The 27,755-nt window shown below is 40.5% G+C and overlaps 1 protein-coding gene across 1 annotated transcript; it reads right to left on the reverse strand.

Moving 5' to 3' along the window:
• Nucleotides 1-5,531: 5,531 nt before the first annotated feature.
• LOC310862138 (uncharacterized protein) lies at nt 5,532-27,486 on the reverse strand (the record flags this gene model as incomplete). The annotated part of the gene is made up of 5 exons (XM_083769873.1): nt 27,376-27,486; nt 26,103-26,225; nt 23,926-24,147; nt 5,761-5,903; nt 5,532-5,642 (listed from the first exon to the last, which is right to left on the reverse strand). Exons 1-5 carry the CDS (start codon nt 27,470-27,472, stop codon nt 5,532-5,534), a joined length of 696 nt encoding a protein of 231 aa, XP_083625999.1. The 5' UTR covers nt 27,473-27,486.
• Between the last annotated feature and the right edge of the window lie 269 nt (nt 27,487-27,755).

Raw genomic sequence — 27,755 nt, forward strand, 5'->3', positions numbered from 1 at the left:
AACCTTTTCAGAATCAGAATCGGAAGCCTTTATTGCCATACATGTAAAACATGTTAGGAATTTGTTACGGTGAACAGCAGAATACAGTTACAAATGCAGTTACCACAGCTGCCATGGACGGCGCTATATTGGAAATACATCTTTCTTGCATCATAGAAAAAGAAAAAGAAAACATAGAGGGGGGGGGGGGGGGGGGGGGTAGAAGACATAGAATGGGTGAGGGGTATTGACAGAGAGGGAGGGGAGCGATGGAGTCATCATATCACATACAGTTGCATTGTGTAGGCACGGGAACTTGGGACGAGGGTGGGGGGTTGGATTTTGGATCTGCAACAAATAAAAAAAACTCTGACACAACACCTCAGTAAGAGGGGCTGTCTGAGGACAGGAAAAAATTTGTTTTGTTGCTTGCTGTACTTTAATTCTAGATGAGAATATCTGGGCAATACTGGTATGAGAATGTATAAACACTCCATGTGCTCAAATTATTACATGAGCCATACAAAAGCTAAAGAATGACATATAGCCTACTCACTGTATTGATGCATCCAAGTGTTCAGAATCTGAAGTGAAGTCAATGGAGATGAATGGACTTTATGTAGTGTAGAATCCTTGCAAACGGTCCATAGCCTACTACAAGGTAGCCTATACGTTTATTATCCACACTTTGAATGGAGCTGAATTGAAATACTATGGAGAGAGACCATGCAGTCTAATGCAAATTACGATATCTAGACTATACAGTACCTTTGCACTGGGGCGAAATACATCTCAAACTCAATAAGTTAACTTGACAACCTTGATTTAGCTGGAAGCACAATCTACAAGCCCAGAGCACGTACTTCCAGAAGTTCTGCCACTCTCAAAATATTTTTAGTTTGTCTGGGGAATTGAGACAAATACGCTACCACTATGCTACGAGGTGAACTTTGATCTGATCAACTAGTCAAACCTTGTGATTACTTGGAGGATTAGCAACTAGGCCCAGTCTCCCACCCCCCCCCCCTCCCCCCTCTCTGTATGAACTTACCTTTATTTGTACTTTCAGTTAGAAAACACACTCACACACATAAACCACACTGGCTTATAGTAGATGCAGCTCTTGAAAAGTCATACTGGGCAAATGCGCATGCATGTCCTGTCCTCCATTTTAATGCCAGACATAATCAGTAGAAGGGAACAGGCTGCAGTAGAGCTGTGTGAGGTCTGGTTTTAGAGCAGATCTGTCTTATCCCTAAAATGTTGAGCGAACTTTGATCTGTTCAAGTAGTCAAACCTTGTGATCAGAGGATTAGCAACTGTGTGTGTGTGTGTGTGTGTGTGTTTGTGTGTGTGTGTGTGTGTGTGTGTGTGTGTGTGTGTGCCTGCCTGTGTGTGTGCCTGTGTTCTCATACGTCCACCACTGTCCTCTGTCCTCAGTGTCCCCTATGTCCTCTCTCTCCATCACTCTCTCAAGTCTGGCATGGTGTAAATATGTGTCGACATCTTACAACAACTAAAATGATCAGCTCAACAAGATCTACCCACCATTGCTGAAAAAGTGAAAATAGTTTAAATATGTGCCTGAGTGGGCTTTAGAATAGCGGTGCTGGCATTACATATAGGACAAATGCACTTGGAATGGGAAATAGAGGGGGAGAAATCTAACAGTTTTTTTTGTTTTTAATTTGTAATGCTACAGACATTTGTGCACAGCAACACTGTTGCATTGTGACTTTGAGCTTACAGGCCCCTTTTGTCAATCAATCAAGTCACCTAACTCAAGTGGCATATTCCACAAATAGTTTTTTATATGTTTAAATTAAATATTCTTTAGGGACATGTCCTGTGATCTACTTGTACAGCCTTTGTGATCTACTGGTAGATCGCGATCTACCTTTTGGGCACCCTGGATGAGAGTGACTGTATATTCTTCTCTTGTATTGACTATCTATAATGTGGTGGATATGCACACACAGGACAGTTGATAATGACATGTATAATTAACTGCGTTCTTGCCCATGTTTAATATGGTTGTTCCTCTTACCATAGGCAGTATTTTCCTTTAATGCAATGCATAGTGTGTTACCTTTAAAGTGAAGAAACACACCTCCAAGGTGTTGACGTATTTACCTCTGCAACAAGTTTTGTGTTGTTCATTCTCTGTCTGATTAAACAGAGTGCCACCATCATTGGCTTTTCCAAGAGGGATAAATCTCCTTCTTTTCTCTGCCTACACCAGCACTCACTTATTAGCATTTTGAGATTTATACAAATTTAAGTGCATTATATATAAAATCCATTATTATAATTATCATTATTACATGATTACTATAAACCATGGGTCTGTGACGTGGGAGTACTGTGTAAAAAGTTACAGCGGCGGATGAGGCGGTATCACTGGGGCTACGTGAACTGGCAGAGTTGGGTGACTCCCCCATCAGAGGAGAAACTGACCTTTTGCATGTCTAAATAAGGCCAGTTTGTTGTGTTTCCTCCTCCTGACACATAGCAGCAGGTTGTCATTGTTACAGAGACGTGCTGTGGGCCTGGGTGTCAGAGACGTGAAGTCCATTCTTATCTCATCTGAGTTCCCCTCTCGCTTAAAACATGCTGCAGCGAGAAGGTTTTAGGATGTGGCGAGCACATACATCTCATGCAAGTCACCGTCGTCACGTGACTACATGTATACTGTCCTCAATAATATTTTTTCTTCTAATGAACTGAAAAATCATACACTGGACACGCATGTCCTCCCAGTTCAGCCTTTTAATACCAGACATAATGTATACATAATAGACACTGCCATGCTTTTATGAGCACAGTTTGAGTTAATTTAGAAAATTCTCATTTATATCTTTGTGAACCACATGTTGCTCTGTGCCCTGCACAATCTACATAGTGTTCTTCTGGTCTTCAGAGCATGATCGGTGCAAACAAAGGACCCAAAAATATCAATTTAAGTCACAAATACATTTATACCACTTTAAATAACGTACATAAGTCTCAGTGTTTCTGAGACATATGGGGGGGTGAAATCTGCAGGTTTTAAAACATGGCGAACACATGCACGTCACACTTAGTGTGTGAAGTGTGAACATGCTAGAATCTGTTAGGCATTTTAACAGGTTAATAAGCCAAAAATCATCAGGGCTTTATCTATATCTCTGATAGTAGGCTAATCATCACTTAGTCACTCACTATAGTTTTTCACTATACAGTATAGAGCTTTTCTTCAGTAAAAGTCTCCCCGTCCCTCCACCTCTTAAATAAACAGAAAATACATGTTTGGGTGAGTTGCCATTTTTCAACCAATCAGGAGAGCGTAACAGCTTTTGCAGTTCCAATTTTGTCTCATTTCTTTGTGTCACCACTTTCACCAATTCCACATAGTTTAATCAGTAGAATTGTTAAATAAAGAGTTGAATAATGCTCTTGTCAAGTAAAGTTTTATTAAAAGCTTTCATAAAAAAAACAGGGTTAAAATAGAGCTATATAATATTGCACTACTACTTTCTCTACAGCGGCTAGACCAAAATCAGCTTCATCAAAAATAGCAGCTCTATGAAGCTCATCACCTTGTGACGCGTTGTGAACTTGTAAATTTGCTATTTTTTTTACTATTTTCACAGAATGTTCACCTATTATGACTAGAATAATAATAATGAATAATAATGCAAGGTTCATGTGGTTAAAGACTAACAATACGAATATAAGAAGATCAAAAAGACATGATATGAGCGAACAAGCAAAAACAAATGGCATATATAGCAAAATAGAATGACATTTAGCTTCACCATCAGAACTTATTGGGTCAGTTGGATTTTTTCTTTTAGCAAATAAAATTATATGACCCACCCCAAACATATACTCTTTTCATTTAATGAAGGGGATGCCTGGCTTTTTGGCCAGACCAGTCCGCGGAAGGCAAAAGAAAAGAATGCCACTGGCAGATTGGCGTCTGGCCACTGCAAGGCTAAACAGAAGGAAGGCATGCACAGAGGTCTAAAACCCAGTTCGTCACATGTCCGACACATGCAGTTGCAACTTGCAACCAGTTGTAACAAATTGCAGTGGTTTGACTCTGAATTGACCCGTAGCAGGTAGGCACAATTTTGGTTGACTAGTTCAATTGCGAAGTGGACTTGGCTTTAGCCTTTCATGATCAGAGGTCATTCTTGTTACTATCGGGAGCTTGGGCAAAAATAATCCCATGAGGTCTTTCTGATTGACTTGAATGATCGAGCCCTGCTGATCACTTTGACTGTTCATCAAATGTGCCTCTGTATGTGGGGCCTTTTTAGTTTCAGCCACTGAAATACAGGCTCAGGCTAATGAACAGTGGGTGTACAGTAATAGTCGCATTGCGATGCGTTGTGTGCTTGTATGGGCAGTACTGGCTCAGGGGTTGACCGGATAGAAACCGCAAGGTTCCCAGTTCGAACACCGGCTCCCCCAGAGTTGTTGTCGAAAGTGTCCTTGAGCAAGACTCTGAACCCCGAATTGCTCCCGATGTGCAGGTTGGTGCCTTGCATGGTTTCCCCCGGCATCGATGTGTGAATGGGTGAATGTAATGCACAATCTCTGTAAAGCGCCTTGGATAAAGGCACTATATAAAAATACAAATTTACCATTTGTAGATAATCTATTTTAACATGTTTTAAAAATGATAATAAAAATAAAACGTTTAGGACATGAAAGATTTCCAACCCAACCCATCCTGCATGATCCTGCCCTCAGGGCTCTATTCTTGGTCCTCCAACATTTTCTTTCTACATCAAATCGCTTCATCGAAATAGAACTACTCTGACTGGGGTCGCCCAGGGCTCTAACATTTTCATGTCAAGGACCCCCAAATTTATGTAATTGATATGTATTTGGCCGCAGACCCCCATCTAAAGGTCTTTATGTCAGAGACCCCAGAGACTAAGTCTAAATTATAAATGTGTAGATTTTTCTAAAATGTACAAAAAAATATTTATCTGGCGACCCACTGAAACCACACCAATGACTCCTAGGGGCCCCCGCACCACACTTTGAGAACTTCTGCACTATCTTCACTGTGAAAATAGCTGATCTACAAGCTCACAATGCATTGTGGTGTGACACGCTGTGGGGAATAGGGTCAAGGTTTGAAAGCCAAATTAATAACATGCTAAAGCATCATACTGTATAGTTGTTGGTTTGTGTTAAAGTGGTTATAGGTACAGTACAACATGTAGTACTTCAAGATATATATATTTTTTGAGTTTTTATCATTTTCACTACTAATTACTGCCGTAGCAGCAGAACACTGAACTGCAGTTTCATCAATGAAGTGAAAACAAACATCACTTAGTCTCACAGATTGAGACCCATGTACCTGAACATACCACATTATACCATGTTCCAGGGTCATAGTGCCTGTAGACTGCACAGTTCTTGTATCCATCAAGATGATTTCCATTGTCCAAGTACCTGCACAATAAACAATGTATTTATTTAATCCACTCAGTCACTCAAATAAAGTGACTTTGATAGACTTTGATTACAATGAAAACATGTCAAATGTCTCACTGTGTTGTCAGTGGTGTTCCATCCACCCACTTCCAGCTGCCCTGAGTCCTGGTCAGACCAATCCATGATCCATAACGCCCCCCAGGGTTCAACCCTCTGATGAATACCTGATTATTTGTACATGATTGAATCATCATTAATTATTTTCAATACACTTCACTATAATGATCGACACACGCACACACACACACACACACACACACACACACACACACACACACTAACCTGCTCTTCTCTACTGTTAATGACCACCAGATCAGCTCCTAGACTCCGACACTCGTCTCTACTTTGCTGCCATGATTTCCCTCCAGTAGTTATGTAGTAACAGCTCCATCCAAACTTCGTCCATCCACAGGGACACGGCCTGTCTGAAAACATCAAACAGGAGATTTTCTAACACATAGTTGTAATAATAATAGTAGTCAGAGGTGGAGTGGAGGGTAAAACTATTCATCTACTTTATCAATGGTGTTTTCTGCATACATTAACTCAAGTAAACATTCCTGGTATTTTCAAGTATTTCAAGTTTGCGATGGACCTACTTTATACTTCTACACTTCACTACTTCTCAGAGGCAAATATTGTAGTTAGTTTTGACTCCACTACTATTATTTGATTTATACCATTTTAATTTATTTTGTATCTTCTCTCACCTGCTATCTGTGTCTTCAGCTGGTTTACTTCACTTTGAAGCAGGTCCTTCTCCTGGTTCAGGTTTGTGTTGTCAGACTTTAACTGGTCCTTCTCCTGGTTCAGGTTGGTGTTGAGGATATTTATCTGGGTATTATCCAGGGTCTGGTTATCGTAGCTGGACTTTAGCGTGTTATAATGATGCACCAGAGTGTCGTTGGTCATGCTGTTACTGGGTGAACGATCTGCATGGACAGAAATGGATGATACAGACAGTTATTGCTACTGTTCATGATGAGGTTAAGCATCTGCGTGGACATTTTGATTTGAGAAGAAGAAAAAAATAAATGTTTTTGGATTGTGTACAATCCTCATGTCTTAACTTTGAGTGTGTACAATTGGAGAGAATATGGACCCCTAAGGGATCTTTTGGTTAAAAAGGTTGAGAATTACTGAGTATAATGTATAATACTAAGTATAATAATGTAAACTTTAACTGTGCAAATAGGGTTTGGTTTATAAGCTATAAAAAGTGAGGAAGTGACTTTTGTCAAATAGTGGTACTCACATTGCAGGGCCATGTCTGTGGTTCTTATTGCTATTAGAACACACAGCATAGTAAGAATCACTGCACACCCTCTGACGATGTCTCTCTCGATGGTGAGTTTTCTCTGGATTCTCTGTTCTCTCTGGGCAACTGGAGGATACAGTTGTATACGATAATACAGTTCAACGTTCATATTGATCAGTTTCAATGTTTACTTTCAAAGAAAACAGTGAATATATGATATAATTAAGTGATTTGGTGCACCAGTTTTTCTCTCTTGTACTGTAACATATTTATAATATTGGAGATTGGCATGTCCAAAGCTGTGAGTTGCACCATGATCCAAGCAATCCAGGGGAACATTTTGATTATACGACAGTTCAAGTCAACAGTATAGGCCAGAATGTAACGTGGCCTCGCACACAAATTGTATGGCCGATCGATTCAGCGGTGTCCAATAGGCCTAGTAGGCTACACATAGTACATGCATAAACCTTCCTTAATGATTATATTGGGGGTGGGGAGGGGGGCGGGGAGGGGGTCGTGAGACATGGCCAAAGCATTTCCGGGGGTCCCCAGCCAAAAACATTGAGAACCCCTGAAATAGGCTATTAGCTCTACACAGACCGCCACACATGGACACAAACAGCGACAGTGGTGAAAACACACAGGCCTGGAGGAAGATAATGAGAGAAGTTCCAAATCATAATGTTTCTTTGATTGTTATTGGTCCAAAAATGTCGGCATGTCCCTTGTAACCATTGATAACTACTACTTTAAATGTCCATGACTTGAATACAGGGACCCCAGTGGAAACAACAAGCCATATATAGTGGTTGCTTGGGTTCAATCCTTTTAACATAAGTAGTATCAATATTTGGTGACATTAAAGCAGCAGAAGAGAGATAGAACAGTGTAATTGTGTTCATGTGTACCTTGATCTCCTGTAGCCTCCTGTGAGTCTTCTGGGAGACTGTCTGACGTCACAACGTTCACCTCCTTCCTCCTCCTGCCTCTCCTCCCTGACTCCTCCATCTTTGATCCCACTGGATCACCACTGTGACGGAAAAGAACAGCATAATGATAATAAAACTAAATAAAACAAGGACAAAACAAAATGTATGGACAATGGACATTAATCAGTAAAAGTATGCTAATCATTGGAGGACAGTAAAAGTATATAAAAGTATTTGTGAAAATCACCCGGGTTTAGTTTTCTAGGGTTATTACCATATAGTTATAAATGATTGAAAAATAATTCACAAACAAACTATTGTTTTGTCTTTGCTTATAAATGTTTTATATAATTAACTATTATATGATGTACTATGTATAAATACTGCATTTTAAAATTTGTATCATACTCACATTGTTCAATATCTGTGTTGTCCTACATTGGCCTTCATGTGCACTCTGAGTTGCTGTCTGATCATGTCTGACTTTAATACTCTAACCCCCAAAAGTATTCTCTGCTTTGTCTCTTTCCTGTTGTCTTTACTTCTGTAGAGCAGGATGTAAAAACCGTTTGTGGTCAGAGAAGGACACATACAACTGAACTATAGGTCCTTACAAGGGCGTAGATTCTTGAAAAGGTGCACAGAACCGGCTTTGAGAGTCTGAGACGCGGTGTACATGACAACAAACAGAACATACACTCATGCACCAAACATGCACACTAAAAAGATGAAGGCCTGACTATGACTATAACTGATAAATGGACAGCATTTTACACCTTTGACCCTTTAGCCTACACTACAAGATTTGGGAAATATTTTTAAAAGACTACATTTCGGTCTAATGCACAATCTATGTAAAGCGCATTGGATAAAGGTGCTATATAAAATGCACCATTTAAGTAAGACAACTGGATCATTGTCACTCGCACTGCCATTGCTATAGTGGCAGTCCTGACCAGTCGAGGAATAAATGCTCTGTCTCTACTCCTACTACTACCTAGCAATCAGGAGACCCCAATGGGTCCTTGAGGATGTAAAATGACTTAACTGTTTTACCACCTTAAACCTAATTCATACTTTAAACATAAAAAAATAGCCCAACTTCAAGCTATTTTTGAAACATTGTGAAACATTTGGAATAATCTCAGAAATCGTATGGGGGTTCCTAGAACAAAATCTTTTCAAATGTGGACATGCACTGAAACATCAATCTATATTCTATACACAGTAGCCTAAACAAAAAAGAGAGATCATTGGTGATCATGTGTTGACCGACTGACTCACAAATGGGCATGGGCAGCATGTCATTGTTTACAACAAAAAAAAAGATCATTTTAAAGATCATCTCCACACTTCCTGTGTTTTTTTTTTAACGAAGATTGCTCGGTAGACAGAGAGCTTTGCCTTCTGGCCCATCTTTGTTGGCAATCTGCGTTCCTACTCTCACCATTAATTTAATAGTTTATTTGTCATAATGAACAACAGCTGTAACAACATTGCAGTCAGTGAAATTATTGTACTAAAACCTCAACAGTGTGACAGCAATAACATTTTGAAAAGCTCAAAAAGCTATAATGAAAACAAAAAAGCAAAAACAGTACACAATATATCTGTAGAATAAAATGAATGTATTATCGTTATACAATGGTGAAGTTGGTGGGGCGAACGGTTCTTGCATTACAACCATACACACACACACACACACACACACACACACACACACACACAATTCAATTCAAAGGGCTTTATTGGCATTAGAAAACATACGTTTACATTGCCAAAGCAGAAAGAACAATACAACAATAAAGCAATACAATCAAAACAAAAGTTATGTACATTTGAAGGTCAGAATCTTCAATAGTTCAAATTCTATGTACCATGGTCACTCGATGCAGGTATAGTGCAGGAATATACACAATGATTAGTCTTTACGGTGGTTGTGTTCCATTTGATATCCTTGACAGCAACTCACAAATCTTGCTGCTGTGTTTGCACATTGTTGTACTTCGCCCAGCAGATATGGGATTTTTTTGTCATTGGTCATGTTTTCAAAATCTCTGTGTGTGGTTGTAATCTGTGGGAAGTATGTGTCTCTGATGTCTTGGTACAATGGACAGATGGTTAGGAAGTGTAGCTCGGTTTCCACTTCATTTTGTGTGCAGTGAGTGCATAGTCTGTCTTCTCTCGGGATACAGGTCTGCCTATGACACACACATACACACACACACACACACACACACACACACACACACACACACACACACACACACACACAGAGAGACGTGGCGCATTTAGAGAACAGCATACAAAAACATAATGCATTTCCAGCACAGTAAAAAGAGAAAATAAGATTTTATTTTTAAACTATTGCTAGGGTGCCAACTCTAATGTGGACACAAAACGGGTTAATTTTTTTTTTGCCACTTTTTCAATTGTCCTTTAAAAGCTGTGAAAGTGGGCATCTTCCTTAGTGTGACAGGGAGCTCATTCCAGTATTGACAACCTTTCATGGAAATAACATTTTGACTGAAGGCAGACTTTCTGACACCTTTCTGTACCTCACAGTCACCCCTGGATACAGATCTGGTTCCATAACCGTCGTCTCTCTTCCTGTGTATAAACCCCTTGAGAGGAGGAGGAGGAGGAGCCACATCTTTTAGACATTTATAGATATAGATGTCTGAAAGTTCAAAAGATTATATTTTTCCAAAATGGTGCAATGATGGTTGGTTGTTTGTGTTAATATGATTAAGGGTACAAGAGTTTACTAATAATTTACTGGGTTTAATTGAATTAAAAGCAGAACACTAAGCTGGAGTTAAATCAATGAAGTTAAATTTCACTTCTCACAGATTGTGTTGCTTGTTGTTTGAGTAGAACAATATTTATTATGCCATCCTCCATCCTTGTAGTATGCACAGTCCCAGTAAAGATAGTTACCAGGCTGTCCACTGGCCCAGTACCTGCTGAGTAAACAACATGCTGTAAGTTTAACCACATCCACTCAGTCACTCTCATACAGTGACTTTGATAGAATGATAGAATAGAATATAGAAACACATGTAAAATGTCTCACTGTGTTGTCAGTGGTGTTCCATCCACCCACTGTGTGCACTGCACGCACGCACACACACACACACACACACACACACACACACACACACACACACACACACACACACACACACACACACACACACACACACACACACACACACTAAACGTATGATGACATATTGACCATGCAGAGCACAGTGACGACAGTTGACAAAATAAGGAAGTTTGAAAACTATATACAAACACACTTTTCAGCAAATTACACGAAATGTATACCTTCACCATCACAACCTGTGTTGGGCCATTTAAATGTTTGACCTAATGTGAGTCCAGAGCACATGAAGTTTCAGTAGTAAAAATTAAACTTTTTTTCAATAAATTTATACCATTGATGATGATTAAAGGTCACATGTTATTATAAATAAATGCATACAATAAATGCTATCCTATATGAATACATCTGAATAGATTAAACAAATAGGGGTGACTTGACACATCAAGCACATAATAGTGTGTCTCGTAAATCAACATTTTGATTAGTGATTAGTGATTAGTAGTGATTAGTGATGTGACAACGATGTAGCAATGTAGCCTACATTTAAAAAAATAAAAAGACAAAGCACATTTTAACATAAGGGGAAGAGATAAAGTGTTAGTCATAGTCCCCCCCACCCCCCCATCCCCCCGGCCCCCCCACACACACACTCACAAAAACACGCACGCACTCACAGAAACTCGCACGCGCACACACACACACACACACACACACACACACACACACACACACACACACACACACACACACACACACACACACACACACACACACACACACTACCACATTGAAGACAGTAAAAACGAACTAAATAAATAAATAAGAAAATATAACAGAAAAATAATAAGTTCAGGAGAATGTTAAAAAACAAATCTCAATATAAGGCAGTGTGGCAAATAAAAAGTATAAGGAGATATTAACAAGTCAATGTATTTGTTGTAGGAGCCATTATGATGCTATATTGGTTAGGTTGGCATAGTATTTTTGAACACTTGGTGGCGGGCTTTAGATTTGACAGAACTGGGTGTGTATTTAGAGGGTCACTCAGGTGCATTAATCAGATCTGATAGGACACACAGGGAATGGTGGGAGCACACCGCTTCTTACCAGCAGAACAGAGACAGACAAACCTCTACAATAACTTCACTGGTATGTTCATTTCAACTGCTCAACTAACTTGCTCAATAAATACACCAAAACTGGATTGAAGACATGACATCCATCTGTTATGTTTCTGTTAGTAGGCCTAATCTGCGTTGGATCACTATCCCAGCACCTGTGAAGTAACGTGCAAATATACATTGGAAGGGAAAAGATTGCCGTTACAGTCAGTATTACTAATACAAGAGGTTACTCCAGAGCAGAGCTATTGGCTTGCATATCAATTACCTTGTGAAAGAGACACTCCTCTTTTTTATCCCCAATGGGGTTCTGATGCCCCATAGTTGTTATTCCAAAGAAAGCCATGATGTGCTGAGTTGAGAGTTCCTATCACCACTCTGATGGCGATGCAGATGCTAGCAAAAAGAGCGTAGGCCTACAGTATTTCTTAAAAGGTTATTAAAATTGCCTTCCAAAGTGTGTAGGAGCCGGAGGGGCTCTTTTTTTTCCCATGACCCAACCTAGTGGAAATATAAGCTCTTTAGCTCTGCAAGCCAAGCTCACAACGCAACAACACATTGTGAGCTTGTAGATCAGAAATTCTTTTGATTTTTTTTTCTTTTGATTTTCTTTTCTTTGACATTTTTAAACGAGCAACAAATGGGTTCTGACCCAGTGTTTGGGAATCAGTTAAATAATAGGAATGATAATGCCTTTCCTACAGATTGAGACATTATTTTAATGTGAAATGTTACATCCTGATGGCCCTCTTCCTTTGTTGGCCCAGCCTAGAGATGCTTGAAACAAGTAGAGTGCCTCTTCTTGCTGCAATCAATGAAAATAATGTATCTTCCATGAGCCATGATAAGTACAGTAGCACCATGTGCATGCTTGTCGTGTTTGCTATACCTGGAAGATTGACACAGACTGTTACCTGGCAGCCTGTCACCCGACAGAGACTGGATATACTGTATTGCTAATTGTGTGTGTGTGTGTGTGTGTGTGTGTGTGTGTGTGTGTGTGTGTGTGTGTGTGTGTGTGTGTGTGTGTGTGTGTGTGTGTGTGTGTGTGTGTGTGTGTGTGTGTGTGTGTGTGTGTGTGTGTGTGTGTGTGTGTGTGTGTGATTGTGTGTGTGTGGATAGATGATAGATAGATGCAACTATTCAATGCCAGATTTCCATAAAGTAACATGCTATTATACATTGGATGTACTGTATATAATATAACTGCAATTGAACAATGATTGCTCCCCTTTTCTGTCCTCCTTTACAGTACAACACAATTTGTAGCACCATGACCAAACTGTATTCAACACCAAAAGTGAAGTTTGTCAAACTATAATCTGTTCAGAACTCCAATTTAAATGCAAAACCACCGTCTTTTTTTATTGTGTATATAGTCCTACAGGTGTCCAATTTCAAGTGAAATTGTTGTCTTTTTCTCCCTCTTCTCTGTGAACTCTGACCTACTGTACTTTGCTGTCCTTGGTGCTGAAGATAGTGATGCAAAGCATATAGGCCTATCCACACTTTTCCTGGGCTGTGTGTGCTCCAGTTCCTGTCGATTTGATCCAATGAAAGCCAATGAAACTGGTCAGATGACCAATGATATCCAATTAAATCAACAGGAACTGGAGCACACACAGCCCAGGAAAAGTGTGGATATATCAGAGGGAAGTTACCAAGTCACAGACATGTTCTTGTTGTTCTTCTTATTGTATTGTCTGTGTAGCACCTGTGCAGTTCTGAGCATTTGTGTTCCTCATGACTGAAGAAGGAGGCTTATACAATATAAACACTTGCTGAAATAACACAGGATTAAAAAAGACTCGTTTCCATTATGATCCTTGACTACAGACAGACATCCTGATATGAATTTGACTCATACACTCATCCCTACTGCTCCGTCAGATCTATACCACACGCATGTTCTGTGTTACTCCGTCAGATCTATACCACACGCATGTTCTGTGTTACTCGATCAGAACTATAATGCCACACACATGTTCTGTGTTGCTCTATCAGAACTATAATGCCACACACATGTTCCGTGTTGCTCTATCAGAACTATAATGCCACACACATGTTCTGTGTTGCTCCATCAGAACTATAATTCCACACACATGTTCTGTGTTGCTCCATCAGAACTATAATGCCACACACATGTTCTGTGTTGCTCCATCAGAACTATAATGCCACACACATGTTCTGTGTTGCTCCATCAGAACTATAATTCCACACACATGTTCTGTGTTGCTCCATCAGAACTATAATGCCACACACATGTTCTGTGTTGCTCCATCAGAACTATAATGCCACACACATGTTCTGTGTTGCTCCATCAGAACTATGCCACACACATGTTCTGTGTTGCTCCATCAGAACTATAATGCCACAAACATGTTCTGTCTTGCTCCATCAGAACTATAATGCCACACACATGTTCTCCATCTATCTCCATCAGAACTATAATGCCACACACATGTTCTCCATCTATCTCCATCAGAACTATAATGCCACACACACGTTCTCCATCTATCTCCATCAGAACTATAACGCCACACACATATTCTGTGTTGCTCCATCAGAACTATAATGCCACACACATGTTCTGTGTTGCTCCATCAGAACTACAATGCCACACACATGTTCCGTGTTGCGGAGGAGTTCTACACCTCGTTGGGTCTCATGGAGATGCCTCCAGAGTTCTGGAAGGAGTCCATGCTGGAGAAACCCACCGACGGACGACAGGTGGAGTGTCACCCCACCGCCTGGGACTTCTACAACCACAAAGACTTCAGGTTAGCACAGCTGGACATCGTTAACCTGGCAGCCCACATTTTTGCATTCTGTGCTTGTTGAAAATGTTTGAGTTGTGCTATTTTCTTTATTTTTGTAGTAGAGTTTTAGTTGAAGCAATTAAATGTGTATTTTTTTTAATCTATAAGATCTACAAGCTCACATTCAGATCTACATACATGCAGCTTGTAGAGATCTGCTTTAAAACGAACTTTGCAATTTGTACTTTTACTACTATATAACTTTTTTGAACAATACATTTATTTTGTCCAATCTGTATGGTAGAGTATCCTATAGGCTACTACAAATGAAAAGCTTTCCGCAAAAGCTGTCCGCAAAAGATGTGAGCAAAATTCGCCAGGTCTATGAAAACAGAAATCAGTACTTTAACATAATGTATCTCCATTTATGGTGTTATGACCTGGCTCTTGGGCCATAACAAAGGAGGAAGACACACGGCTGTTTAAAAGTGCACAAACCAATATTTATTTACAACTTACATGAATCAAAACAAACAAACAATACTACAGTACTAAGGTGGAGTGTGTTAATCAGTAGATCAGTAGTGTAAGTGAGTGGATGTCTGGTGAGTGTAGTGTGGGGTGTTGAATGGTGCTGCTCTCATGGAAGGAGAGAGAGTGAGCCAGCCCTTTATAGAGCACACTGGGACTACTGGCCAGGTGCTCCCAGTCCCAAAGCACTGATTGGCAATTCAGAACCTGTGGGAAGCAAAGACATATGCCTCCCTAACAAACCACACATGCAGGCCCTAGTAGGCCAAACAAACTGCAGGGGTCTGTGACAATGGGCAAATCATTACGCCATTAACTAGCATAATACGAAAAATATAAATATAAAAGTTTAAATAGTTCTATACATAAAATATGCGAACATCTAAACTGTTATGTTAAACAGTTCATGCATAATAGCATTGTTCTTCTGTTTTTATTTCTATTTTAATAAACCTTTTTTTTTTTTTAATACTGTTTTTATTAGGCATTTTTTGTATGACAACATCAGAATATTATCGACAATGATAATGAGTAGTTCTGTTAGATAAAATGAAAGAAATAACAGGCAATGTAAATGTTCCACATACAATACATAATAAAGACATATAAATGTGATAAACATAAAACAAAAACAAAAAACAGTTAAACAATGACAAATATGAACAGACAAACAAAACAGACAACAGGACAGACACTCTTGCTCTCAAACTTTCCCAACATAAGTGAATTACAGACAATAAACCTAAACCATTTCTTATTTCACTTTGGTGAGTACAGTAGTCATAGTAGCCTACAAAAGCATAAAGAAACTTAATACTTAATCATCATAATCTGTTGATTTAATTCCATTGCACATAATGTTTGATGGTAGTCTCCAGTGGTGGAAGAAGTCCTTGTACAGCAGTAGTTGTTTTTACTAGTACCAATACCACAAAGTAGTACAGATAAAAGTGCCTAACTACTAAATTGCAAAATGAATTGGTTATTTTATTCCATTACCAATAAAAGTAGACCGTTACATAACGCCGTTATTAATAGCGCCGTTACACCCAACACTGGTCAAGTGTGTGACTGAACCAGTGTCAGTTCTGTGTCTAGGGGATGTAGTTTTGTTCCGTGGCCAGTAGATGGTGCTGCTTCTATCCCGTGGGAGGTCTGACAGCTCAGCTTCAACTTGGAGACGAGAGCAAAGAGGACGAGGAGATTAATGGAGATATAGAGGTGTGTGTTTGTGCATGAGTCATGACACATATAAAGTTCAATGAAAGCATTTATTGTGGTTTATATTAACTGGAGTTCAGATGTTCACATTAATTGAATATGAAGGAACCCAATGGAAACAAGCCATAGCGCTTTCTTGGCTTATAATATTATAAATCCTCTTAGCAGACCTTGCATTGAACTGTACTTTCTTGTGCTCTTTTCTGCAAACTGTTAATAAGGTAATCAATCATCAATCAATCAATCAATCAATCAGAAGAGATATCATGTCAACAGCATTTTGTGAAATGAAAGCCTGCAGAGGGAAGGGAAGGCCAGCTTTGACAGAGGATGTGGTTTAAAAGTGACTTGACTAAAACAACACAGAATTAAATGGCATCATTGTACACATGGTTAGTGCTTTATTATTGAGGCTGTGAGCTTGAGCTCTGTTATGTCCGTCATGACAGGAAACAATGTTTTCACCTTTACCAACGCTAGAAGTTTGGTGGCTTTATAAGTGTCTGGTAACTGTGGAATAATGTTACGTTTAAATGTAAAGTTACCTTCTGAATACAGAACACATACAGTACATGTATTGTAGTGTGCACTGCAGCCCCAGTGGGAGGTAAAAGCCTGTACAGTAGGCCTAATCTACACGTGTCTCTTGTGAACACATTGACAGCATCCAGACATTAAGATGTGATCATGAGTCTCACCCTCTCCGAGCTTCCATGTGAGGTAGACAGTCAGCTGTACCAGCAGGAGGCAGACAGACAGAAACAGCAGCAGGACTAACAGACAGACAGGCAGAGAGCTGTCTGTCTGTCTGTAGAGCAGAGCCATGTCAGCCCAGGGTCCACTCAGCACCTGCATACTGTCCCTGGATGGAACATAGACAGACATCATATTACAATAATAATAATATCTCAAATTTATATGGCGCATATATATCCAATTATGCATATACTATGATACTATGATATCATTTTAATTTACACAAATGTGTCCCAAATTGTGGGTGGGGATATAAGATATTCTGTGTATGTGTATCGTATTATATGTGATATTTCTAGTAGGCATAGAGGTCCAATTTAACATTTACAGTTGTCGTCAGAGTTTTGACTTTACGTTACAGTGTATTCAGATTGCTATCCGTAAAACTTTGTATATTATAGAATAATGAAATGTGAACATGTTGTTAACAAATAAATCAAAAACATTGGAATTCATGATAAGGTAATCTTTTGCCCCAGCATTTCCAGTGGCATATCAGTAACTTTCTGCATACTTTTTGCCCTGAGTCCTCATTAATGTCTGATGCTGAGGTCTCTAGTCCCACTTGTTCCTGAGATCAGTGGCATTTTATAACACTTGTTTAAATATCATGGTGACATTTATGAGTTGAGGTTAGTTTGAGTTAAGCGTTGCCTTTGACATAATGCACAATGCTAACCTTTTGTTGCTTGCTGTTCTTTAATTCTAGATGAGAATATCTGGGCAATACCGGTATGAGAATGTATAAACACTCCATGAGCTCAAATTATTACATGAGCCATACAAAAGCTAAAGAATGACATATAGCCTACTCACTGTATTGATGCATCCAAGTGTTCAGAATCTGAAGTGAAGTCAATGGAGATGAATGGACTTTATGTAGTGTAGAATCCTTGCAAACGGTCCTTAGCCTACTACAAGGTAGCCTATACGTTTATTATCCACACTTTGAATGGAGCTGAATTGAAATACTATGGAGAGAGACCATGCAGTCTAATGCAAATTACGATGTCTAGACTATACAGTACCTTTGCACTGGGGGGAAATACATCTCAAACTCAATAAGTTAACCTGACAACCTTGATTTAGCTGGAAGCACAATCTACAAGCCCAGAGCACGTACTTCCAGAAGTTCTGCCACTCTCAAATGTTTTTTAGTTTGTCTGGGGAATTGAGACAAATACGTTACCACTATGCTACGAGGTGAACTTTGATCTGATCAACTAGTCAAACCTTGTGATTACTTGGAGGATTAGCAACTAGGCCCAGTCTCCCCATCCCCCCCCCCCCTCCCCTCTCTGTATGAACTTACCTTTATTTGTACTTTCTGTTAGAAAACACACTCACACACATAAACCACACTGGCTTAAAATAGATGCAGCTCTTGAAGTCATACTGGTCACGTGCGCATGCATGTCCTCCATTTTAATGCCAGACATAATCAGTAGAAGGGAACAGGCTGCAGTAGAGCTGTGTGAGGTCTGGTTTTAGAGCAGATCTGTCTTATCCCTAAAATGTTGAGCGAACTTTGATCTGTTCAAGTAGTAAAACCTTGTGATTAGAGGATTAGCAACTCTGTGTGTGTGTGTGTGTGTGTGTGTGTGTGTGTGTGTGTGTTGTGTGTGTGTGTGTGTGTGTGTGTGTGTGTGTGTGTGTGTGTGTGTGTGTGTGTGTGTGTGTGTGTGTGTGTGTGTGTGTGCGCGCGCGTGTGCCCTCATACGTCCACCTCTGTCCTCAGTGTCCCCTATGTCCTCTCTCTCCATCACTCTCAAGTCTGGCATGGTGTAAATATGTGTCGACATCTTACAACATCGTACGACATCTTACAACAACTAAAATGCTCAGCTCAACAAGATCTACCCACCATTGCTGAAGAAGTGAAAATAGTTTAAATATGTGCCTGAGTGGGCTTTAGAATAGCGGTGCTGGCATTACATATAGGACAAATGCACTTGGAATGGGAAATAGAGGGGGAGAAATCTAACAGTTTTTTTGTTTTTAATTTGTAATGCTACAGACATTTGTGCACAGCAACACTGTTGAATACAAAATATTGCATTGTGAGTTTGAGCTTACAGGCCCCTTTTGTCAATCAATCTAGTCACCTAACTCAAGTGGCATATTCCACAAATAGTTTTTTATATGTTTAAATTAAATATTCTTTAGGGACATGTCCTGTGATCTACTTGTACAGCCTTTGTGATCTACTGGTAGATCGCGATCTACCTTTTTGGCACCCTGGATGAGAGTGACTGTATATTCTTCTCTTGTGTTGACTATCTATAATGTGGTGGATATGCACACACAGGACAGTTGATAATGACATGTATAATTAACTGCGTTCTTGCCCATGTTTAATATGGTTGTTCCTCTTACCATAGGCAGTATTTTCCTTTAATGCAATGCATAGTGTGTTACCTTTAAAGTGAAGAAACACACCTCCAAGGTGTTGACGTATTTACCTCTGCGACAAGTTTTGTGTTGTTCATTCTCTGTCTGATTAAACGGAGTGCCACCATCATTGGCTTTTCCAAGAGGGATAAATCTCCTTCTTTTCTCTGCCTACACCGGCACTCACTTATTAGCACTTTGAGATTTATACAAATTTAAGTGCATTATATATAAAATCCATTATTATAATTATCATTATTACATGATTACTATAAACCATGGGTCTGTGACGTGGGAGTACTGTGTGTAAAAAGTTACAGCGGCGGATGAGGCGGTATCACTGGGGCTACGTGAACTGGCAGAGTTGGGTGACTCCCCCATCAGAGGAGAAACTGACCTTTTGCATGTCTAAATAAGGCCAGTTTGTTGTGTTTCCTCCTCCTGACACATAGCAGCAGGTTGTCATTGTTACAGAGACGTGCTGTGGGCCTGGGTGTCAGAGACGTGAAGTAATTAGCCCCCCCCCCCCCCCCCCCACATGTTGCTCTGTGCCCTGCACAATCTACATAGTGTTCTTCTGGTCTTCAGAGCATGATCGGTGCAAACAAAAAGGACCCAAAAATATCAATTTAAGTCACTCACAAATACATTTATACCACTTTAAATAACGTACAGAAGTCTCAGTGTTTCTGAGACATATGGGGGTGTGAAATCTGCAGGTTTTAAAACATGGCGAACACATGCACGTCACACTTAGTGTGTGAAGTGTGAACATGCTAGAATCTGTTAGGCATTTTAACAGGTTAATAAGCCAAAAATCATCAGGGCTTTATCTATATCTCTGATAGTAGGCTAATCATCACTATACAGTTTTTCACTATACAGTATAGAGCTTTTCTTCAGTAAAAGTCTCCCCGTCCACCTCTTAAATAAACAGAAAATACATGTTCGGGTGAGTTGCCATTTTTCAACCAATCAGGAGAGCGTAACAGCTTTTGCAGTTCCAATTTTGTCTCATTTCTTTGTGTCACCACTTTCACCAATTCCACATAGTTTAATCAGTAGAATTGTTAAATAAAGAGTTGAATAATGCTCTTGTCAAGTAAAGTTTTATTAAAAGCTTTCATAAAAAAACAGGGTTAAAATAGAGCTATATAATATTGCACTACTACTTTCTCTACAGCGGCTAGACCAAAATCAGCTTCATCAAAAATAGCAGCTCTATGAAGCTCATCACCTTGTGACGAGTTGTGAACTTGTAGATTTGCTATTTCTTTTACTATTTTCACAGAATGTTCACCTATTATGACTAGAATAATAATAATGAATAATAATGCAAGGTTCATGTGGTTAAAGACTAACAATACGAATATAAGAAGATCAAAAAGACATGATATGAGCGAACAAGCAAAAACAAATGGCATATATAGCAAAATAGAATGACATTTAGCTTCACCATCAGAATTTATTGGGTCAGTTGGATTTTTTCTTTTAGCAAATAAAATTATATGACCCACCCCAAACATATACTCTTTTCATTTAATGAAGGGGATGCCTGGCTTTTTGGCCAGACCAGTCCGCGGAAGGCAAAAGAAAAGAATGCCACTGGCAGATTGGCGTCTGGCCACTGCAAGGCTAAACAGAAGGAAGGCACAGAGGTCTAAAACCCAGTTCGTCACATGTCCGACACATGCAGTTGCAACTTGCAACCAGTTGTAACAAATTGCAGTGGTTTGACTCTGAATTGACCCGTAGCAGGTAGGCACAATTTTGGTTGTGACTAGTTCAATTGCGAAGTGGACTTGGCTTTAGCCTTTCATGATCAGAGGTCATTCTTGTTACTATCGGGAGCTTGGGCAAAAATAATCCCATGAGGTCTTTCTGATTGACTTGAATGATCGAGCCCTGCTGATCACTTTGACTGTTCATCAAATGTGCCTCTGTATGTGGGGCCTTTTTAGTTTCAGCCACTGAAATACAGGCTCAGGCTAATGAACAGTGGGTGTACAGTAATAGTCGCATCGCGATGCGTTGTGTGCTTGTAGGGGCAGTACTGGCTCAAGGGTTGACCGGATGGAAACCGCAAGGTTCCCAGTTCGAACACCGGCTCCCCCAGAGTTGGTGTCGAAAGTGTCCTTGAGCAAGACTCTGAACCCCGAATTGCTCCCGATGTGCAGGTTGGTGCCTTGCATGGTTTCCCCCGGCATCGATGTGTGAATGGGTGAATGTAATGCACAATCTCTGTAAGGCGCCTTGGATAAAGGCACTATATAAAAATACAAATTTACCATTTGTAGATAATCTATTTTAACATGTTTTAAAAATGATAATAAAAATAAAACGTTTAGGACATTCCAACCCAACATCCTGCATGATCCTGCCCTCAGGGCTCTATTCTTGGTCCTCCAACATTTTCTTTCTACATCAAATCGCTTCATCGAAATAGACTGGGGTCGCCCAGGGCTCTAACATTTTCATGTCAAGGACCCCCAAATTTATGTAATTGATATGTATTTGGCCGCAGACCCCCATCTAAAGGTCTTTGTCAGAGACCCCAGAGACTAAGTCTAAATTATAAATGTGTAGATTTTTCTAAAATGTACAAAAAAATAGCCAAACTACAATTCTTTAAAAATATATATCTGGCGACCCACTGAAACCGCACCAATGACTCCTAGGGGCCCCCGCACCACACTTTGAGAACTTCTGCACTATCTTCACTGTGAAAATAGCTGATCTACAAGCTCACAATGCATTGTGGTGTGACACGCTGTGGGGAATAGGGTCAAGGTTTGAAAGCCAAATTAATAACATGCTAAAGCATCATACTGTAGTTGTTGGTTTACAGTTACAGGTACAGTACAACATGTAGTACTTCAAGATATATATATTTTTGGAGTTTTTATCATTTTCACTACTAATTACTGCCGTAGCAGCAGAACACTGAACTGCAGTTTCATCAATGAAGTGAAAACAAACATCACTTAGTCTCACAGATGGAGGCCCGTGTACCTGAACATCCATTATTAAACCATGTTCCAGGGTCAGCCCAGTGCCTGTACAGTGCACAGTTCTTGTCTCCATCAAGAGGATATCCATTGTCCCAGTACCTGCACAATAAACAATGTATTTATTTAACCACATCCACTCAGTCACTCAAATAAAGTGACTTTGATAGACTTTGATTACAATGAAAACATGTCAAATGTCTCACTGTGTTGTCAGTGGTGTTCCATCCACCCACGTCCAGCTGCCCTGAGTCCTGGTCAGACCAATCCATGATCCATAATGCCCCTCAGGGTTCAACCCTCTGATGAATACCTGATTATTTGTACATGATTGAATCATCATTAATTATTTTCAATACACTTCACTATGATGATCGACACACGCATGCGCACGCACACACACACACACACACACACACACACACACACACACACACACACACACACACACACACACACACACACACTAACCTGCTCTTCTCTACTGTTAATGACCACCAGATCAGCTCCTAGACTCCGACACTCGTCTCTACTTTGCTGCCATGATTTCCCAGTAGTTATGTAGTAACAGCTGCATCCAAACTTCGTCCATCCACTGGGACACGACTTGTCTGAAAACATCAAACAGGAGATTTTCTAGCACATATAGTTGTAATAATAATATTAGTCAGAGGTGGAGTGGAGGGTAAAACTATTCATCTATTTTATCAATGGTGTTTTCTACTCCATACATTAACTCAAGTAAACATTCCTGGTATTTTTGAGTGGTGCAACCACTCCTACAACCAGCTTGCAATGTCCTCGTACGTGTTTGTTTGTTTGTGTGTCTGTGTGTCTGTGTAAGCATGAGTATGTGACTTAATAATAGCAGTAGGGGGCGCCAGAAACAGTGAGAGGGGTAGTGACTCTAATGAGAGAGAGTGAGAGAGAGAGAGAGAGAGAGAGAGAGGGGGGGGGGGGGGGGGGGGGAATTGCACCACTCAGTTCACACGTGTGTGATTTTTACTTCAGATAAGTATTTCAAGTTTGCGACGGGCCTACTTTATACTTCTACACTTCACTACTTCTCAGAGGCAAATATTGTAGTTAGTTTTGACTCCACTACTATTATTTGATTTATACCATTTTTTTTTATTTTGTATCTTCTCTCACCTGCTATCTGTGTCTTCAGCTGGTTTACTTCACGTTGAAGCAGGTCCTGGTTCAGGTTGGTGTTGTCAGACTCTAGCCGGTTCTTCTCCTGGTTCAGTTTGCTGTAGTCTGTTGTTGTTGCAAATATTGTAGTTAGTTTTGACTCCACTACATTTATGTATTTATTTTATTTATACCATTTTAATTTATTTTGTATCTTCTCTCACCTGCTATCTGTGTTTTCAGCTGGTTTACTTCCCTTTGAAGCAGGTCCTTCTCCTGGTTCAGGTTGGTGTTGTCAGACTCTAGCCGGTTCTTCTCCTGGTTCAGGTTGTTGTTGAGGATATTTATTTGGGTATTATCCAGGGTCTGGTTATCGTAGCTGGACTTTAGCGTGTTATAATGATTCACCAGGGTGTCGTTGGTCATGCTGTTACTGGGTGAACGATCTGCAAGGACAGAAATGGATGATACAGACTGTTATTGCTACTGTTCATGATGAGGTTAAGCATCTGCGTGGACATTTTGATTTGAGAAGAAGAAAAAACTCAATGTTATTATCAACTGATTGTGAACCAGGGAACACCACCCTGACTTAGAATCAACCTTGGGACCACTATTGCGTTGGGTGGGGATATGGGCTAAGATTAGTGCTTTTGTAAGTTAACCCTTGCTACGCGTCCCATGTGTATACATCCCAACCGTTGACTACTACTGGTAAAATGTCCTAATTATAATGACTCAACCAGACAATACGGTGCACTTCCCCCTTCTTGAGATTCTAACTCCCTTTTTCTGTTGAATGTCTTGAACTCCAAGTTGTCAGTAAATGACTACATGGATGGACTCATCATAGGTCACCAGGTCATTCAGTTCACGGTTTCTCAACTAGTGGAAAGAACATTTAAAACAAATCAACAAATCCTACATTACTAAATGCATGGTCAGGGACCACATGTAATACCTCCACGGACCACCATTGGTCCACGGACCACCTGTTGAAAAACGTGTATTAAATTGTCAACACTAGGCCTACTTTATTGTCTCCACCAGGCGAAGGCATGGGGGGAGAGTATGTTTTGCACTCCGTCCGTCCGTGTGTCCGTCCGTGTGTCCGTGTGTGTGTCCGTGTGTGTGTCCGTGTGAGCAGCTAATCTCGGCCACCGTTAACCTGGTCGATGCCAAATTTTGCACACACACTCCCTGGATGCCAACGATGCCAACCTCTGCCCCAAACTTTCCAGAACGGCCTGTTATAGCGCCACCAGGAGGCCGCTTTGTGCAAAACAAGTTTTTGCACAGTACACCTACAGATTTTGTCCAAACATCGCGCAAATTGGTACACAGTCTCTCTAGAGCCATTCAACGAAACCGGTCTTTCAGATTTCTCAGACTCCATCCTGATTGGTTAAGATTGGCTTCCAAAGTTCACAGGAGTGCTCAGTTTCAAACAAAATGCTGCAAATCATGAACACATCGCGTGATTTCCGTGAAATTGTGCACGCACATTCCCACTAGGCCGAGGACGAAATGCCACATGAACAATTTCAACTCAGCCTCAAGGTGGCGCTATAACTGGCCGAAAAGTGTTTTTACCTCTAACTGCACGGATCTGTGGATAATTTACTTTTTTTTTTTTTTTTTTAAGATATTTTTTTGCGGCTTACGCCTTTTATTTATTTTTGAAGGGACAGACAGTAGGCTGACAGGAAACGGGAGAGAGATGGGGGGATGACATGCAGTAAAGGCCGTGTCGGGTCCGGGAGTCGAACCCGCGGCACACTGCGACTGGATTACCAGTCCGGTGCCCAGACCGTTACGCTACGGCCTGGGCCGGATAATTTACTTTTGTTGCCCTTTTATCCAACCACCAGATGAAGGCAAGCTGCAATGTCCTACATTCCTATCCTGGTGGAGACCTGTGCCCAGAAGGGCACTTTTTCTAGTTGGGAATTGATTACATGAAACAGTCACCCATGCGCCCAGTCCCAATGTTTGTGAACAAATAATTGGTCTATAATACACACAAGAAGAAACTTCAATTAAAAAGAAAAACTAAAAATTTTACAAGTTTTGGGTTAATACTGTGGTGGCCTTACTTACTTAATACTTGTCGCATCTACAAAAATGTCAGGCAACAATCTCCCTGAGAGTGATTTGGTATTTTAGTGACATGTAATAGCCTCTGTAGACATTTTTAAGGCTCAGCTCAAGACCCACTTCTACAACATTGCTTTTAATTGATCTTTTATTTATGTCCTCACTGTATTGCATTACTGCTTGTTTTTTAATGCCGTTGCCTTGCTTTCCTTTTATTCTCCATTGTTCTTTAAAGCACTTTGAGCTGCATTTCATGTCATGAAAGGTGCTATACAAATAAAGTTTTATTATTATTAATACTCACAGTGCACAGCCTGGGCTATGGTCACACCCATAAGTATAAGACACAGCATCACCAGACACCCAGCAACCACTATGAGAGGCCTTCTCCCTGTTTTAGAGCGCTGTCCTGAAACAGAAAGTACAGCTGCAGAGAGAGAGAGAGAGAGAGAGACTGAATTAGAGTCTGAAAGCTCTGCTATAACTGAACAACAGCTGTCTGTCGGGGCGGGGGTCGCGAGACAGGGCCAAAGCATTTCCGGGGGTCCCCAGCCAAAAACGTTGAGAACCCCTGGTCTGTTATAGTGAAGGATATACACTTGTTACGTTTTGTGCTGTAAGAAATTCTGAATCAAATCTGAAAAATATTTTATTGAAGGACAGCTGCTACATGTATTTTTTTATTATTATTATTTTAAACATTTCAGACAAAAATAAAGTAAAAAGAACCACCGCTCATCCGCTGACAACTTAAGTGAGGTGCTGCGGAGAGACAAAGGGAACATGAGAAAAATAAAGGGAAGCTCCGCACACTCAGATCTGCGCACAATCAATTATAATCAGTATTTATTTAGCAAGCTTTCGGTCTACTTACCTTCAGGCATGCCTGAATGCCTGAAGAAGGTCAGTAGCTTGCTATAAATACATATATTGTATAAATACATTGATTGTACGCAGATCTGAGTGTGCGGAGCTTCCCTTTATATTTTTTACATTTTAACTCTTAAATTTTTATCCCACGATTTTGTAACCCAGTTTTCTTTTCACCCAGTGCCAATTATCGAATGTAATCCTGGGCGCTACACTTCCTCTGCCAACCTGGGGGGGCAGCGGACTGACCTCATGCCTCCTTCTATGCATGAGGAGTCCAAGCTGCTTCTTTTCAACTGACAGAGGGGAATTTCCCCGGCCAGACGTAGCGCGTGGAAGGGACACGTTATTCCGACCAGTTCCTTTCCCCTCCATCAGGCGCCCCGGCTGGCCAGGGGGAGGTAGTTTTAGAGACCAGGATTACTGCATGTTTTTGTGAGGGTATCTACCCTAGGGGACACAGGGAGAACATGCAAACTCCACACAGAAAGGCCCTTTCGCCAACCCCCGCCTCGGGTATGGGCACTGATGACGCGGAGGAGGGAACACGCCGCCAGTGCCCACAGTGTCCCCAGCGGGAATCAAACCTAGGACCTTCTAGCTGTGAGGCGACAGCACTACCAACTGTGCCACCGTGCCCCTTATATCTTTTACATTTTAAACATTGAAATCACATTGACAACGATCAACTACTTGATCAAACTCACCCTGAGCCTGTCTTCCTGCTGTGTTGTCCCTCACCATCATGACCGCCTGTGGTCCAGGGACGAAGTCGTCCACACTCTGGTAGATGTCCACCACCATCTCTACTCTGTCCTCAGCAGGGTCCCCTCTCTGTCCTCTGTCTCTATCTCTCTTTCTCACCTCCTTTGTCATGTCTGGCTCGGCATAAATATGATCTGTAGACATCTTGAAAAGTAACTTCTGTTGATTACAGATAGTAACTATGTTGTATTTGCCCCTCTTGTGTGTGTCATTGTCATATCAAAATCATTGCATGAACTATAGGCCTATAACCATAATTATACTGGCTTAGCAAAATGTGACCATGTCAGCCTGTGGCTGGTTTGGCACAATGCTTCCGCGT

This window comes from Protomyctophum parallelum (assembly GCF_964188405.1).
Source record: "Protomyctophum parallelum genome assembly, chromosome: 7".
In the NCBI taxonomy this organism is placed as follows: Eukaryota; Metazoa; Chordata; class Actinopteri; order Myctophiformes; family Myctophidae; genus Protomyctophum; species Protomyctophum parallelum.